This window comes from Chelon labrosus (genome assembly GCF_963514085.1).
Source record: "Chelon labrosus genome assembly, chromosome: 3".
Lineage (NCBI taxonomy): Eukaryota > Metazoa > Chordata > Actinopteri > Mugiliformes > Mugilidae > Chelon > Chelon labrosus.
The window spans coordinates 9,824,631-9,841,214 of NC_140339.1; the positions used below are offsets into that span (position 1 = coordinate 9,824,631).

At 39.6% G+C, this 16,584-nt stretch overlaps 2 protein-coding genes across 4 annotated transcripts in view; one reads left to right on the forward strand and one right to left on the reverse strand.

Moving 5' to 3' along the window:
• The first annotated feature begins 1,683 nt into the window (after nucleotides 1-1,683).
• On the forward strand, nucleotides 1,684-10,753 carry anp32a (acidic (leucine-rich) nuclear phosphoprotein 32 family, member A). The gene is made up of 7 exons (XM_084541643.1): nucleotides 1,684-2,336; nucleotides 5,126-5,275; nucleotides 5,355-5,477; nucleotides 5,565-5,763; nucleotides 5,846-5,961; nucleotides 6,042-6,096; nucleotides 7,528-10,753. Exons 1-7 carry the CDS (start codon nucleotides 2,283-2,285, stop codon nucleotides 7,593-7,595), a joined length of 765 nt encoding a protein of 254 aa, XP_084397769.1. The 5' UTR covers nucleotides 1,684-2,282; the 3' UTR covers nucleotides 7,596-10,753.
• coro2ba (coronin, actin binding protein, 2Ba) overlaps nucleotides 8,996-16,584 on the reverse strand; it is a 44,078-nt gene continuing 36,489 nt past the window's right edge. For all 3 annotated transcript variants that reach the window (XM_084541640.1, XM_084541642.1, XM_084541641.1), the window contains exons 8-12: nucleotides 15,348-15,444; nucleotides 14,863-14,975; nucleotides 13,230-13,320; nucleotides 11,679-11,818; nucleotides 8,996-10,983 (exon numbers count right to left, since the gene is read on the reverse strand). In XM_084541640.1, coding sequence (XP_084397766.1) covers nucleotides 10,849-10,983; nucleotides 11,679-11,818; nucleotides 13,230-13,320; nucleotides 14,863-14,975; nucleotides 15,348-15,444 — 576 coding nt within the window. In that variant the 3' untranslated portion in view covers nucleotides 8,996-10,848. The remainder of the gene's footprint in view (nucleotides 10,984-11,678; nucleotides 11,819-13,229; nucleotides 13,321-14,862; nucleotides 14,976-15,347; nucleotides 15,445-16,584) is intronic.

The following is a 16,584-nucleotide window of genomic DNA, read 5'->3' on the forward strand; positions in this document are numbered from 1 at the left end:
AAGCCCCTGTCCCTAAACCATTTTGACTCTGTGGCAGCGAGTGTTACCCTAGTGCAAGAGAACACGTGGTTTGCAACTATTTCTGCTGGTACTTATTATAAATTCCTTTGGAGTCATTTTTGCTCCTCTTTGAGGTAATCTTTTATTCCCTTGTTGTCGTTCTACATCCCAGTGATTCCCAATGATGGCTCTTTAATTCACTGTTCACTCAGTATTTAGTAATAATTAAACTGCATTAAACAGATTACACCTCTATTAGTCGTAGACTTTGTCTTGGTGAAGTAGACACAGTCATGTTTTCTAACGACTTTGCCTTTATGCCAAATTAATGAAAGATTAATAAGTTAAATGGCTGCACTTCCCTGTCGTCAAGATTAGCTTCATTAACCACATGCAGCTTGTTCGACACTAGTCTGTGTTTGACTTGTACTATGAGCAGAGAGGAGAAGTACAACTGTCTCAGAGGCTGGCAAGACCAATGCAGACCGTTACTGGCTGACGTCTTCTTCTTATCACGAGAATGCACATTATTTATCACACAAGTCAAACGGTCCTCCCTCCTCACAAACATGTATTTTACATTTGGAAGACAAAAGCTTCACTTAAGCTAATATAGTCCATCATTTCCTGTTGGTTTTAATTTACTCTCTGGGTGTTTGCAGCTACTCTGGACCAGTTAAACAAAGAAGTTGTATTAAGAGTTCAGCTGAAAATGATGATTTCAACAACCTGCTGTTGATCTCTTGCTCCAGACTTGTGGCTTTGCCTCCCTCTTGTGGAGAAGCTCTATACAGCCTCAGACTGAGCTAATCGTTTATCTTGTTACTCAATGGAGAGCTGACTGCACAAATGAATGAGTTTATTTGTTTGGAGTGTCTTGCTCAACAGTTTTTTCTTTCTGTGCATGATAGAAGTGAAATCATTTTTTTTTTGGTTGCTGTGGTTTTGTGTACTAGGCCTTTTTAATATACAGATTTTCTGTATTTTTCCCTCATCATTGTTCATAGTTTTGTATGTGTTATATACTATTTTTTTTCTCTTCAAATCCATGTCCCATGTAGGATGATTTTCTCATTATTTTGGCTGTATGTATGTCTTCTGTATGACAACTTCTGGACTTTATGTATTTTTTATATTATACAATCTTGTCATCATATTATGCAACTCAATATTTTACATAATTTGTGTATTTTTTCATATTTTAATGTAATTGACCCATGTTATCCTTCAGTTTTAGTTCTATGATAATGGAACACATTTATTATGGGAGTTACCAGGAAAACTGGTCATTTTATTTTCTCCATATCGTTGTGTAACTTTAATTTCACCTTATTGTTTTTATTTTGTTTAATTTCCCCTTGTTATATACCATTAATTTTCTTTCTTTACCTGCATGTCCGTGTTCAATGTTTTAGGAGCATTGGAACACATGGATTATGACCGTCATCACCCTAGTTTTCTATGAAATATAGCATTTTTTATAAATTTTCTCATATTGTGTGTAAATGTCTGGTATTTTGGTTTTCATAGTCTTATGACATTCTTCAAATTTGAGGTTTGTTTGTGTTATGTAGGCTACTATTTGATGTTGATTTTTTTTATTTTTTTCATGTGCATGTAGGATGTGTTTTTATAATTATTTTAGTTCCTATTTTATGAATATTTTAACATATTTATTATGGGAGTTATCAGAAAAAAATGTCAATTTTGTATATTTTTGCCAATTTTTGTGTATTTCACTCATATTTTAGTGTAATTTTCTGTAATTTATTAATTTCACCCCTATCATTCCTCAGTTTTGTCTTTCTTTCCTTGCATGTCCTTGTAGGATGTGTTTTATTATTTTGCTTCATGAATATATGAATAAATGTATTACGTGCATGTTGTGAAAAGAAACAAATAAAACCCAACAGCTCCAACACACGGACTTCGGCATAGGTGGAGGGTTTATTTGTGATGGTTACGCATTGATGGCGCTCAGTGTAAAACATTACAGTTAATAGTATTTCCATGTAAACTTAAGTTAACAAACAACCAAACTTCGACAACAAAACCCCACCCAGTTTTATAAGGGCGGCTCCATTGGCCGGAGCGTCTGTAAATCCGTTCCCTCTTTATTTCTCGCGTCCCATTGGCCGGCGGTGACGACAATCCTGCGCCCTGCTCCCGCCCACCGAGCGGATCAAGTTTGAATGAACAACAGCAGTCTGCTCCGGAGGTGGTAGTTGCATTTGCAGTAATTATTAAAAGTGTGTATCGTGTCGCGGGCGCGCCGATCCAGGATGGACATGAAGAAAAGAATTCACCTAGAGTTGCGGAACCGCACTCCGTCAGATGTAAGTTGGACCTCACGTCTTCGCTTGTTGACGCTTCACTCTCTTCAGCTAATGGAGAATATTCCGTGTGATGCCTTGGCGTGGGGACACAAAGTTTCTTGCAAGTTTAAAAGGCTGATGGAGACGTCGGCTCACGGTGTTGCTTTGCCGTCGTGTTTACAGTGGGCAGGTGCTGCAGGAACTTTTTGTGTGCTGCTCCAGCTCCGCGGTTTTGATGTGCAGTTTGAGAATGCAGCACAGCTTTTTTTTTTTTTTTTTTTTGGTAATAAACAAGGCAAGCGGCATGAGAAGCCATATTTGTAACTTTTGATCCACAAATGCATCCGTGTTGTTGTTAGTCGCCGCTTGTTTTGTGTGCTGTCTCGCATGCTTTGACTAGAGGGGGGGAAAGGCTTAACATTTTTACGCACTTGGCGCGTTAAGGATGCGGATACTCAAAAGAAATTATCAGTGATGCGTAAAGATCACCGCCTGGAATTATCGCCTCCTTCCTGCAACGTTTAGTTTACTCGGACCGTCCAGCTCGGGTGCTTTTATTATTTCTGCGGGAAGTGCGTTCAAAGCGCGGAGCCCGCAGCCCTCCAACTGGAGCCGCCACGGTACGCACAGATGGCCGAAATAAAGCGGCGTTGGTGTGGACCGTTAGCGGCCACCAAAGCTCAGAGGAGGAGGGGGGTGGTGGTGGTGGTGGGGAGGGGGTCGAGAAACACGCAGGGACGGGACACAAACCGCGTCGTTATTAACCCGTCGTTTTTAATCGGGGGCTTGTCGTTTTTCGACACGGAGGCAACTAATTAAAACAGAAACGTATTTCTTTTTGTGGAGCAGCGCAGCCGTTGCTCCAGTTCTCTCTCCCCCCCTCGGAACTAGGACACGCCGCCATTTTACCGAGAAACAAAGGCAATTGGAAATACACCGAAAACCTCCCGTTTATTCGACACAAACGACGAACCATTCATCATACCTTCTTAATAATTGAAGAATATACTCGCCGTCACTCCAATCGGCGACTGTTTAGCACAAGCAACAATGAAAACGTTTGCCTGGCAGCTATCTAATCGGCTTTAGCGGCCCCTCCTACTCACAAATGACCCTGTGCACGACTCGTAGGTCTGCTTGGCTCCCACTTTGTTTTGACTAATGCGCCGCTCATATTACACTTCAGCTCGGTCACCGGTCAAACAAAAACCCCCGCAGCCGCCCTGCTTTGTCTGTTTCTACCGAATAAAAGTAGCTGAATGTGATATTTACGTAACGGAAGCGGCGCCATTGCATCGCGATATGTGCGCTGACCACTGAATATTGATGGACAGTTTATTTTTTTTATTTATTTATTTTTTTTTCTCCAAAGAATATAGTTCCGGTCCTCGCCGCTGATTGGCTGAGTCACGTTCGAGGCCGAGGTGAAATGTCCGATAACGGCGCACCTGTGACCGCATATCACCCTGATATTTAAATATCAATGCGCAGCTTATACTCATACTGTACACTGGGGGAAAAAAAAGATAGGACTGCCCAAAACATTAGGGACACTAGTGAACAGTCCGGCTCTAAATCGGACTGCTCATTAAATTATAACACTTAATGAGTGTTATAATGTTCAGTTTATGTTGAAACGGTGTCAGAAAGGTGGCGATTCAACTGTGTGATCACTTTGGAAGATGTAGTTTGTGGTGTTGTTAAACCATATTGAAAGTGTTTCTGTTATGTAGTCTAGCCCACTAATTATATGTGTTTGTCAAAATAATAAAAACATAATGAAAGTACTAAAAAAGTACAACAAATGCAGAATAACTTAACCTTCCTGAAGCTAAGATTTAGTGCAGAACTGTTATATTAGGGTATATTTGTTTTCAATAGTGTTCCTAATAAACTGGCAAGTGAGTGTATACTGGCATTCTGTTAGATCTTATTTACATTGCTTTTATTGATATTTAAATCACAACATAATCAGTGTTATATAACCCATTTATATAATTAAATATACTGTACATTTTTGATGTAAATGTCGATGTGCAGGACTGGACATTTTTGTAATGGATTATATTTAAAATTAGTATTTACAAAAAAATAACTAAAGTCAGTGTGGTCATGTAAATGCGTTGTACAAGTACAATATCTCTCTGAGTGGAAGAGAAAGGTTGCAAAGTGCTGATCGTAAGCCACGTCGACTGCCAATATGGTTTTAAAAGAAATCCTCTTTTGTTGATTTGCTTAAGAACTATTTAAAATAAGAAGACTAAGCAGGAAAAGTCCACGAACGGAGTTGCTGGCTACATTGCCCAAAGTCTAATTGAACATCATTAGGAATAAAGGCCTATAGAAGTCATCAACAGTGTGTACGTGTCTCAGTATATCAGTCAGAATAAAACTTTTCTGACACAAGCAACGTGGGTTTGGTGGACTGAGATTTTTCAGCATTGCTGCTCACATTGATTCTGGGTTTGTACATCCGTTCAAAGATTAGTTTGAACAACTCGTTTCGTGTTTCTGTCCCTCCCAGAAATCACCCGATGTTGGGGCAAAGGTGCTCAGAAAAGCTGGATTTGTTCCAAGAGGAGCGAAATTATCACATCAAGTGTTTAAATGGTTATTAGTGCAGGTCTGAATTGATTGAGGTAGCTAAATTAGGCAGCTATTGTTATTTGTCCCAAGATTTCTTTTTAGCCTAATCAGTCCGTATTCAGACAGAAAATTAAAAATACTTCTGCTCTGTGTTCGACCTTTTTACATTGTGTGACTTCTCATATTTGACAAATGCCGACCAGATGTATTTGTTTGTCCTACAGGTCAAAGAACTTGTGCTAGACAACTGTCGCTCAAATGAAGGCAAGATCGAGGGTCTAACGGACGAATTTGAGGAGCTGGAATTCCTAAGCACAATCAACGTTGGTCTGACAACAGTTGCCCATTTGCCGAAGCTAAATAAACTCAAAAAGGTGGGTGTTTTTCTTCCCACGCAACACACGAGTACAACTTTGGGCTTTTCCACATTTTGATTGTTTAATTGATCAACAGCTTGAACTCAGCGATAACAGGATCTCAGGAGGGTTGGAAGTTCTGGCAGATAAGTGTCCCAACCTAACGCATCTCAATCTCAGTGGCAACAAGATTAAAGACCTCAGCACAATAGAACCGCTGGTGAGTGAGACCCCAAAGTACTTTGGGAAAAAAAATACAAAGCAGCCGGACGTTTTGTTCATCAGACTTCATTTTTTCTTTTGACAGAAAGAGTTGGGGACCCTGAAGAGTCTAGATCTGTTTAACTGTGAAGTGACAAACCTGAACGAATACAGAGACAACGTGTTCAAGCTATTACCCCAGCTCACGTACCTGGACGGGTACGACAAAGACGACAAAGAGGCGCCGGACTCCGACGCCGAGGTGTACGCAGAGGGCTTGGATGACGATGATGACGACGAGGACGGTGAGTTGGACCGTTTCCCTGCATCTTCTCTTCAAACTTTGTAATGTTGGCAAATAATTAACCACCGACTACTTGTAACCAGATGTAGACGAGGAAGAGTATGACGAAGATGCAGCACCGGGAGACGAGGAGGAGGAAGAAGGCGAGGAGGATGAAGAGGAGAATGAAGATGAGGAAGAGGAGGATCTCAGTGCAGAGGTAGGACAAGGCTAAATGAGATTGCAATTTTTTTAAATTAGAAATGTTTGAAGTAACTGTATTATGTCTTTTATCTTAAGGAGGAAGAGGAAGAAGATCTGAACGACAGAGAGGTTGACGACGAGGATGATGAAGGTGAGCCTGTCAAATCTGTTTCCCTACTCCATACAATATATAAACACTGATCAGCCAGAACATTATGATGACAGGTGAAGTGAATAACACAATATTTATAATAAACTGTGTTGTTGGTATACCACAAATTGGCGTACCGGTTTCCGTGGCTTTGTGGGATTTGCTGAAAGCTGCATTACATGATTTGTGTAGGACAAAACTCTTAAGTTCACAATGAAACAAACAAAGGCAACTGGACTTGTTTGAATTTTATTGAAGATGAACTTTTGAAGATGATGTTTCATCACTCGTTCAAGCTTCTTCTGAAACGTCTTCAAGAAAACTCGTACAAGTCAAGTTGTCTGCATTTCAGCTTTGTTTAGTACTTGAGATCTGACTTAATATTGACTTACATAAACAATGACTTGGTCCCATTTATGTTTCTCTCTAGTGAGAATCAAGAAGTATAATATACACTGCCAAGTCGCCACCTTTATTTAACTAAGCAAATAGGTACGAGCCTCCTATTGGATAAGTGCTGCATGGGTAATTATCTTTCAGCTGGCAACAAGTTATTTAACCTCAACTGAACAGCTGTGCAGCCTGAAGAAAACCACTAATCAGTGAGGCTAACTGGAAAAAAAAGGCTTCAATTTTCTAGGGAGCATAAAGATTAGACTCTGGAGCAATGGAAGAAGGTCATGTGGTCTGATGAGTCCAGATTTACCCTGTTTCAGAGTGATGGGGGCATCAGGGTAAGAAGAGAGGCAGATGAAGTGATGCACCCACCATGCCTAGTGCCTACTGTACAAGTCTGTGGGGGCAGTGCTATGATCTGGGGTTTGCTGCAGTTGGTCAGGTCTAGGTTCAGCAACATTATGTGGACAATGAATGAGGTCAGCTGACTACCTGAATATACTGAATGACCAGGTTATTCCATCAATGGATTTTTTTCTTCCCTGATGTTCACGGGCATATTCCAAGATGACAATGTCAGGATTCATGGGGCTCAAATTGCGAAAGAGTGGTTCAGGGAGCATGAGACATCATTTTCACACATGGATTGGCCACCACAGAGTCCAGACCTTAACCCCATTGAGAATCTTTGGGATGTGCTGGAGAAGGCTTTGCGCAGTGGTCAGATTCTTACATCATCAATACAAGATCTTGGTGGAAAATTGATGCAACACTGGATGGAAATAAATCTGGTGACGTTGCAGAAGCTTATTGAAACAATGCCACAGTGAATGCGAGCTGTAATCAAAGCTAAAGGCAGTCCAACGAAATATTAGAGAGTGCAACCCTTTTTTTGGCCAGGCAGTGTATAATTTATAATATAACTGGTATATAGGATGGATTTTGGACAATAATCTCCATTATCTATTGTGTGAGACACCTTATTTCTTTGCTGTAAATGTTCATTTGTGTCTCTAAATTTGTCCCGTTTTGTAGAAGAGGAGCGAGGTCAGAAGAGAAAAAGGGAACTGGATGAAGAAGGGGAGGAGGACGAAGACGATTGAGAATCCTCTCGAAGCTAAGTTGTGAACTGTTTTAAACTCGTATCTCCCAACAACCCCATGTATTTTCCCCCCGCCCCGCCCCGCCCCAGTTTCATATTGCAGTAGGAGTGCTTTTTGTTATCGGCCAGTCAGGTAGACAGACGGGGTTTCCTGGAGGAAAAGGAAAAAAAAAAAGTAAAATTTCTGTACCTTTGATGCTCCTGTGTTCCAGTCTTTACGGTCCACTTTTAACGGCTCTGTGGACACCAGTTTTGTAATATCAAATATTAGCAAAGATAAAAAACCTTTTTTGAGAAATGTTTTTGTTTTCTCACCGTTTTGTGTAAGACCAGTTTCTGATGTATTTTAAGACCCCCCCTCCTTCAAAAGTTAAAAAAACAACAAAATGAAACAAAAAAAGAGTGCATGTCTAATACATTTTAAAGTCAACTACTGGATTTCATGTATGGCTGTCCTCTCCTTGTCTTAAACTTGTTTTTTTTTTTCTGCATTGTATTTTATTTTTATTTTTTAAATGTAAGTTATGTGTTTGTAGTGTCACCAGTATGCCAATACTCTCTGCTGTCCTGGTGTGAAACTTGTGTCTGAACATGCACAGTGTGACCCTCGCAGGGCATATTTTTAAATCATAGCAAAAAAATGTCTGCCCTTGTCAAAGCTGCTCCTCCTCCTCAAACCCTCAGCTTTGATAGTTCGGAAATTACGTGTTCTTGTAAATAATGACCAAATCTATTTTTTTGTATTCTCTTTGATGACGGCAGACATTGAACAGACAACTGAGGTGAAACTATGAATTGTAATAAGATATTAAATATGTATGCTGCTTTATTCTAAAAATACGCAGTGTGAAATTTCTTGAATTTGAACATAACTTTGTATGCATAATCTTTCCATAAAGAGAACATCAGAGCTCATTATTTTCCATGTTCTTTTCCGTGACACACAGGTGGCAACGTTTGAATTTGTGGTGGTAGTGTAGAGAAGTGCTTGATATAAATGGAGGTTACAACCGCAACTTATGTGCATTGAAAATTTATTTGTTTCAAAGTGTAAACTCTGGAAAACGGTCAGTTATTTGGACTTTGTTTTCTCTAGTGTACGCAATGGTCAAATTGGCCTACCTCAGTGATTTTTCACTCTATGTTAAATCCACTGTCATCAGCCAAATTCTGTTTCTTTTTTTTCCCTCCCATTCACTTCAATAAATCCCTTTTATATATGTTTTTGACGTTTGTGGTCCTTGTGCAGCAGCAGTAAAGTCGAAATGTGTCGACAGGTTTCCAGGTATCGATGGCGATGAGTCTTTCATTTTTCACACAGACAATCAATCAATCCAGGAAGAACTTTTCACAAAACAGATCATATTAAATGTTCAGTATAGACCCACAATACTACCAAAAGATTGAGCAAATTTAAGCCGGGGTTTATTTGATTCCCTAAAGGTTCAGAGACCAGACAAATCTGGAGTTCTGCCATCTTAAATGCCATTTAAAGAGATATTTTAAAAGCATAAGAGCATTTCTGCCTTGTTATCCTGAAGCAAACATTTAAGAGGCTGATTTAAGTCCCCAGTTACCTACGTCAAAGGCCCTGAAACTCTCGCTCCATGTCTTTCTCTGCTGCTCATCTATCTGGAAGATCCTTTTCCCACTGTCTACCTTCAGTGCAACCTTTCATTTTTACCTGCAAGAAACATACATCATACATGTGGTTAACCATTGATTAGTTTAACTGAAGCTAAGCTTAGCTAAGCTAAGCTTTGCACCTATAATGTCACTACTACGACCTTCAGTCCTTAACATACTTGTTACTTACAAATTACATTGTTCCACGCATGTATTGGATTCATCTTTTTACTTTTCTTAAACCCCTCCTACAGCAGACTCAGTTATATGATGATTGAAACTGATGACTTAACGACACATTCACAGTATCTTCCTGGTAACTTTGCTGTTCTAATAGTCCCAATTAAATGTTACTTAATTCATGTCTCTTAAATATAAAGCTGGAGGAAAACAGTCTATTTTTTTATAAAGATGCATTTAAGTCTGTTGATGGTACACGTGGAGGAGAGGAGAGGCAATCGACCTTAAGTCCTAAGAGCAACACATCTACAGGCATACACGTCTCAGTAATGGTAATATACTACTAGTTTAAATGTAAAAGGATGGCAATTGTTACGGTTTGTTCTGTCAGGAGTAGGCAATAGCTTCGTAACTTATCTGAAGTTATGCGTCAAAGATCTAAAACCTTTTCAGTCAGAAACACTCAGCAAAACCAAAATCAAGCGTCACAATCATCACTTGCGTGACCACATCGTACAAAAACAGTGGGATTAACAAGTATCCATGTTATTATCTTAAAGGGTAAGAGGTGAGAAATAAATAGAAGCAAATATACATTAACACCCCCCCCCCATCCTCAAGATTAGCCCTAAAAACCAGAAGCAATCAGCAAATCTGCCCTTGAGACTATTCTAGTTACACAAGTTTTCCAGCCGTGCTTCCACGTCTCCTCTGCTGCTTTCCCACTATTTAAATAAAGACTAAAATTACTGCTATCATTGGGAATAAAAACTGCATTTAGGGGATCTACGTGTCAGTGGAGTAAATTTATAGCCAATATTTGTATCTGAGAAAAAAAAAGTTACAGGATGAGCAGCTTTGTGAAAAACAAGATCCCGTGTCTGCAGAACTCTCCTCGTCTGAAAGGTGCAGAACTACTTCACGTCCTCCATTTTGACATGATGTTGCAGCTCGCTGCAAAGTGGGTCTGCAGCAGGGACTAAGGCATTGGGAAAGAAAAACAGGAGCCAGTGGTAGTCTTTTTTATCCTCCAGAGTCTGGGGACTGTTGCAAGGCAATCAAGGCATTGCCACATGGACAGTAGGGCAGGCATAATAAGACAAATACCGAGGCGGTGTGGCTGAAAATATTCAAGAAGTGGTCATTACACTTAATAATATCAATTTATAAAAACGGACTTGATCTCTAATTTTTCCCTATCATCTCTTCAATGTTAAAGTGGCAACCCCTGACCGGTCTCCACTACAATATTCCAGTAATTGCATCAGTTAAGACATAATCCAACAGTTAGCATCTTATTGTGTGCATATGCAGGGCTGCAGGAATGAAGTTATGATATCATGTGGTATATCAAAAAAGCAGGGTGGGAGGGCTCAGAAGCTTGTTGGAGGTCAGAAATATTGAGGGGGGCAAAGGAAGCAGCTTTGCCAGTCCAGAAGGCTGAGAGGTCAGACGTTGTTGGGGCTAACGTTCTTCAGGTTGTTGAGCTCCAGCTCCAACTGGCGTATTCGCACATCCTTGGTGGTCAGCTCCTCCTTCAGCCGCCGCAGCTCATCCTGCTGCCGGAAGAACATCCGCAGGAGCTGCGTGAAGAAAGACAAAAACACCAATATACTTTCATGCAAGCAGGAAAGCTAGAAAAAAGGATTGATGAGGACATTTGGAGAAGTAACTCGGGAAGTTATGTCAGGTTGGCATTACACTCACACCATCTCAAAACTGGATTGCACCTGCTATGTGGATTCATATCTTCTGCATTTTTTGAAAATAATAGTCAATTTTGGTGACTTTTTTTCTGAATCTAATCACACCATTGCATCACATTGTACTATTATAATATTAAGTAAAATGGTTGAAAGCCTTGGAAATGCTGCTAAAAGGACCTTGAGATGAAATGGTTTAAGACTTAACTGTAAAATTCAATATGATCGCTAGTGTAACTAAATAATCCTCCTGCTCGTTGAACCTGGGGGACGACATGAATCAACCAGTCCTGTATATGTTCTCATTTCCCATTTCTCTCCTGTTTTCTTTTCTATTGTAAGCTCTCTTTGTTGGGTCCATAAATAAAAATAGTCCAGGAAATATGCATTACACACTGTGGTAGGGAGCACAAATACCCCCCACCGTTCATTTCACGGAAATCAAATGTGCGAGAAAGACATATTGTCCGTTAATTGCAGCATTATTAGACCCATTCAAAGTATAAAACTCTTTAAGAGCTTGTAGAAAAGAGGGACACCACAGTGAGCGACCGTAGCATTAGCTCTTCACACACCTCGTTCTCTGTCCTGGGTGGCACGTTCTCCAGCAGGTCGATGCCATTGACTACCACGCTCTTCTTTTCCTTCACTGGGGCCTTGAACACTAACTGGTTTGGCCGGTTGTAACCGTCTTTCAGCGACATCAAGACTGGGTCTGTGTGAACCAAGGAGCATAAAACAATTTAAAACCAACACAAGAGGTTTACACATCGGTAAACCAGACGTGTTTGGACACTGACACATCTATTTGTTATTTTAGCTGTTTATCAAATTATATTTGCGTTGCAGTTATTTAATGAACATGGAACTAGGTGCAGACTTTAACCTGAGGGTGATTCACATTCAAACTGGAGAAAATATGTAAAGATGTAGGAATATAAACGGTCACTTATTTTCATAGGCTCAAGAGGGACTGGAGTCTTCACTCAGAAGCTATACAGTGGACAGATGTGGGACATTCTTTCATTATTTCCTCACCAATTGGCAATGGCTGAGTCAGTCAACTGATCTGAACCCGATCGAGCATGTATAGCTGAAGTTAAAACTAAAGGAGGAAAGAGCCACGATCTGTGATTATGTCCATGGGATCCAGCAAATCCCACAACTGACTCTCGACCACATATTAAAAATCTTTTAGGGGTGTTCCTGTAGCTCATCTGGTTAAGAAAGTACTTGTGAACTGAAGCTATAGCGTTTAATGCAGGGGATTGTAGCCTCTACCCTTCACTGCATGTCGTCCACTTACTCACCCTGTTACTCCTTGTCTCTCTCTGCTGACAACAACCCAATAAAGGCACAAAGGCCAATAAAATAAAACAAAATAAAATAAAAAAACATTTTATTTATGATTAAGTTCATTTGTCTAATTACGTTTGAGGCCCTGAAAATATGGGACTGTGTCTAAAAAATTGTTCACTTTTCTTCCTAATTGGATGTGAATACCCTCAAATTAAAGCCCATCATATTTCTAATTGTATTTTCAGCATGGTTTGGTAAACACCTAAACCTGTCATCGGGCAAGAGGCGTTGTACACCCTGGACAGGTCGCTAATCAATAGCAGAGCTTCCCCTTTATTATGATGTATACTAATGATAAGAGCAGGCAGATCACGAAGGACTCGGGTAATGAAAAGAAAAAAAAAATATTCCTATGTACAGCTAAAAACACAGTCACCTCCTGGATTCAATGTTCCCTTGGCTGATTTTGAAATTTTAAAGCTGAATAGAAATGCAAATCAAAAGCCTAGTTCAGGTTGTATAACGCTGATTAAAGACACTATCTGTGGGAGTTTTTACCATTTTGGTCACAATGCGAGCCAAGAAAACACAGATTCAGTCGGCTGTTTTGTAATCACCATGGTCTGCCTCAGCTTTACTTCTCAGGTTTAAACTTAATGTACTACATACCTGGTAATTCAGTTCCAGCTCATGAATACAGTCCTGCTTTTCATAAAATGGGTATGCAAGCCCATCAGATGAAAAGCAGAATCATATAAAATATGCAAATTTGGCAGAGAGTGTCCGTTATTAAAATGGGTCTGGTGAGTGGTTACTGTGTAGTTTACCTCTGTTAATGCCGCTCAGCCATTCGCTGGCGGACACGGCAGGTTCTGTTCCTGCTGTCATGGGGTAGATGTCCTCCTGGTATGTGTCTGACTGTAAACACACATTTTCACATCTGTATTCGGTACAAATAATTTTTTTATAAAATACTCATTTATTAACTTAAAACAAAACATATGTCCATATTGTTTGTACTTGTCTCTCAGTGTCCATGTGAGTGTCCAAGAGTTGTATACTCAGAAGTTATCCAACATCCCTGTAGGCATCTCCAGCTTAACTGTTCAGACAACCTCAATCAGCAAATCATGTCATGGCTGTCAAACATTAAAGATGTTCTCCTCTGCTGCTGTCAGTCACCATTTTTAAATCTGAAACTGCTGTGACCATCGTTCACCCCGTTCACCTCCAGTCTCCACATCGAGCTCATTAGAGTCGACTCCTTATCCCACAGAGATCTCCACCAGTCTTTTATTCTCACCACCAACATCAGTGTCTAGACCCATTCCGGTATTGAAGCACGTCATTACTCCCTCCTCCTTACGTTTGATGCCTTCGCAACTCTAATCGTCAAAGAGTCTCCGTACATAATCAGTAAAAATTATGCCATTATCACTACTAAATAAATAAGTACATAAATAAATTAAGTGCCAGATATGGGAAGTAGGGGGTTGAAATGAGTCTGTTCCTTGGTATTTCACCACCTCATTTATTAGGTTTAATAGTGTTGGTGTGATTTTTCTGTTTTCCAGTTTAGCAAGATCAATCTTTGTGCCAGCAGGATAACAAATGATACCGTATTCTGTTTCATATCATGGTAGAGAGTGTGTAACTCCCAGAATTGCCATCAAATGATCTTTATCAGTGGTTCTGTAGAACTGTTTTCACAAAGGCAGACAGTCTTTCTTCAATAATCTGATTTCCTCTGACAGCTCCAGAAGATACGACCTAGTGCAAGCTCACTACACTGAACATTGTGCTACCTTACACTGTAAAATAGCTGTGAATCAGTTTTAAGCGCTTCATGGTTGCTGTGCATTTTAATTTCCTCTGTTTATCATATATGTAAGGAGTAGGTAGTTAGTTGTGCACATATGTTGCAGCTATAGACCAAAATATATTTTTAAAGGTGTTTGCATACAAAGGGCTATTTGGGATTTTATAAATTTCATGTGTACATTCAGAGTGTATTTAATCTGATGCAGCTGATTATCTAAAAGTCTGGATAAACAGGCATGCATGGTGTTTTACATTAAATTTTATGTATTAACTCAAATGGTCATATGCATTTTCTTTGCACTGATCTGCAGAAACTTTATACAAATAACGAAGCCTCAGTCCTCACCTTGCTCGTATTCTGATTTCAGAAGCTCCTTCTTTCCATTTGTCTACCAACCACATTCTGATAAATTCCCTCTGTCCTTGTTTGTTCTCAGCTGTGACTAGTTTGCTCTGTGTTTTTGGCGATTACACGCCAGAACGCTGTATGTAGAAGTGTTGCCAAGAGATGTTAATTAAAGTCAGACAAACACTTAACAGCATCTTAACTCGTTAAGTGCTGGATAAATGAATATGCTCAGATATGATTTTAAATGAGAGAGGAGAATCGGTTCATTCCATTATTTCCTTTCCACTCACCCTCCTTGGCACAATCATCGAAATGGGCTCAATCAAACCCTTCAGCGTGACTAGTTTGTAGAAGCGGTACACCTCGCAGGCTGACACATCCAGCCCGTGCTTTGGCATCACACCTGCAGACGAGAACAGAAACATGTGGCGAAACAATCCCTCTGACAACAGGAAATAACCTTCCCAGAGTTGATCACTAATTGGAGTCTCATCAACAAAACACAGAAGAAATGAAAATAAAAATCTACCTGCTGCAAAATTGCATCGCCGGACAAGATAGTGGAGCTCATTAAACTTCATTGTGGGATTATTTCGATTAATCTTGCTCTTTATTACTTCTAAAATTGTATCCTGTCAGGCATGCAGCACCATTTATAGAGTAGTCCTTTAGCAAAACCTCTTTTGCCACAGTGATTCATCCCCTCCTTCCATCTCTAAAGGCTGCTAACCAAGTGGTTTCTCATTCACATACTGCTCATCAACAAATTACTTACCCAGTCCCTTCTGTGGGGCCGGAGACCGGAACTCCATTAGGTATTGGATGTATGGCTTCTCCGTGGTAATTTCAAAGTAACGGATGTTGCCGTCCCCCTGCCACAGCAGCAGAATCACACTATTACATTCTCAATACTTGAAAGACGTCTCAATTGCTGCTGCGCTCTGAGTGACTCTGCTTCTTTACCCACGACTTTAAGTCACTGAAATTAAGTTCAAATGAATGACAGGAATTTAAGATGAGAGAATTACCTAAAACCTAGGTATACTTTAATTACACCTGTTAAATGTATACACACAGTAAGTCTACATTATCTCTTATTGTGACTGTGCCCCATTTATTCCATTTGTATCACCTATATATCATATTATCTGTAATTTGTCTTAATACGATTAATGGTAGCACATTATCTTTTTGTTTCAAACACAGCTATCTTCTTGTCTGCGTCTATGCTCTTCTGACTTCAAATAAGACAGAGTTTATAAGATGAGATGAAATGAGATGAGAAATTAACAGAAAGAAGATGAGATAAGAAGACAGTAGCATGAGATGTGATAAGAAGACAGAATGAGATATGAGATTAGATATGACGAGATGAACAAGACAAAACAAAACAAAACAAAACAAAACAAGAAGATAAGATAACACAAGGTGAGATAAAACAAGAAGATAGCACAAGATAAGACACGATGACAAAAACATGACATAAGATGATATGAGATGAGAAGAAGATAATGATGAGATGAGGTAAAATGAGATGAGAAGAAGATGAGGTGAGAATATTACAGAAAGAAGACAATGACATTAGATAATGATGAGATATGGTGAGATGAGATGAGCTGACATGAGATGAGGTGAGAACATTACGGAAAGAATATAAGATCAGAAGTCAACAACATGAGATGAGATAAGACGATAAAATGAGAGTTAGACGAGATTAGATATGACGAGATGAGACAAGACAACACAAAAATAGTAGAAGATAAAACACGATGACGATGAGATGAGATGAGATGAGATGAGATAATTTAAATATGTAAACAGTTCTCAGTGTCAGTTGAGGGGTTGGCTTTATTGCACATAGGAAATAATAATAGATATTTATATTTAGATAATTAGAAGAATCTTCATTTGTATAGCAATTTTCAAGAAGTGGTGTTTCACACTGTCACCAGATTAGGGGTCTCTATTGGTCTGTCCTTCTGCATAACAGTGCAAAATTTCTCCCTGTATCT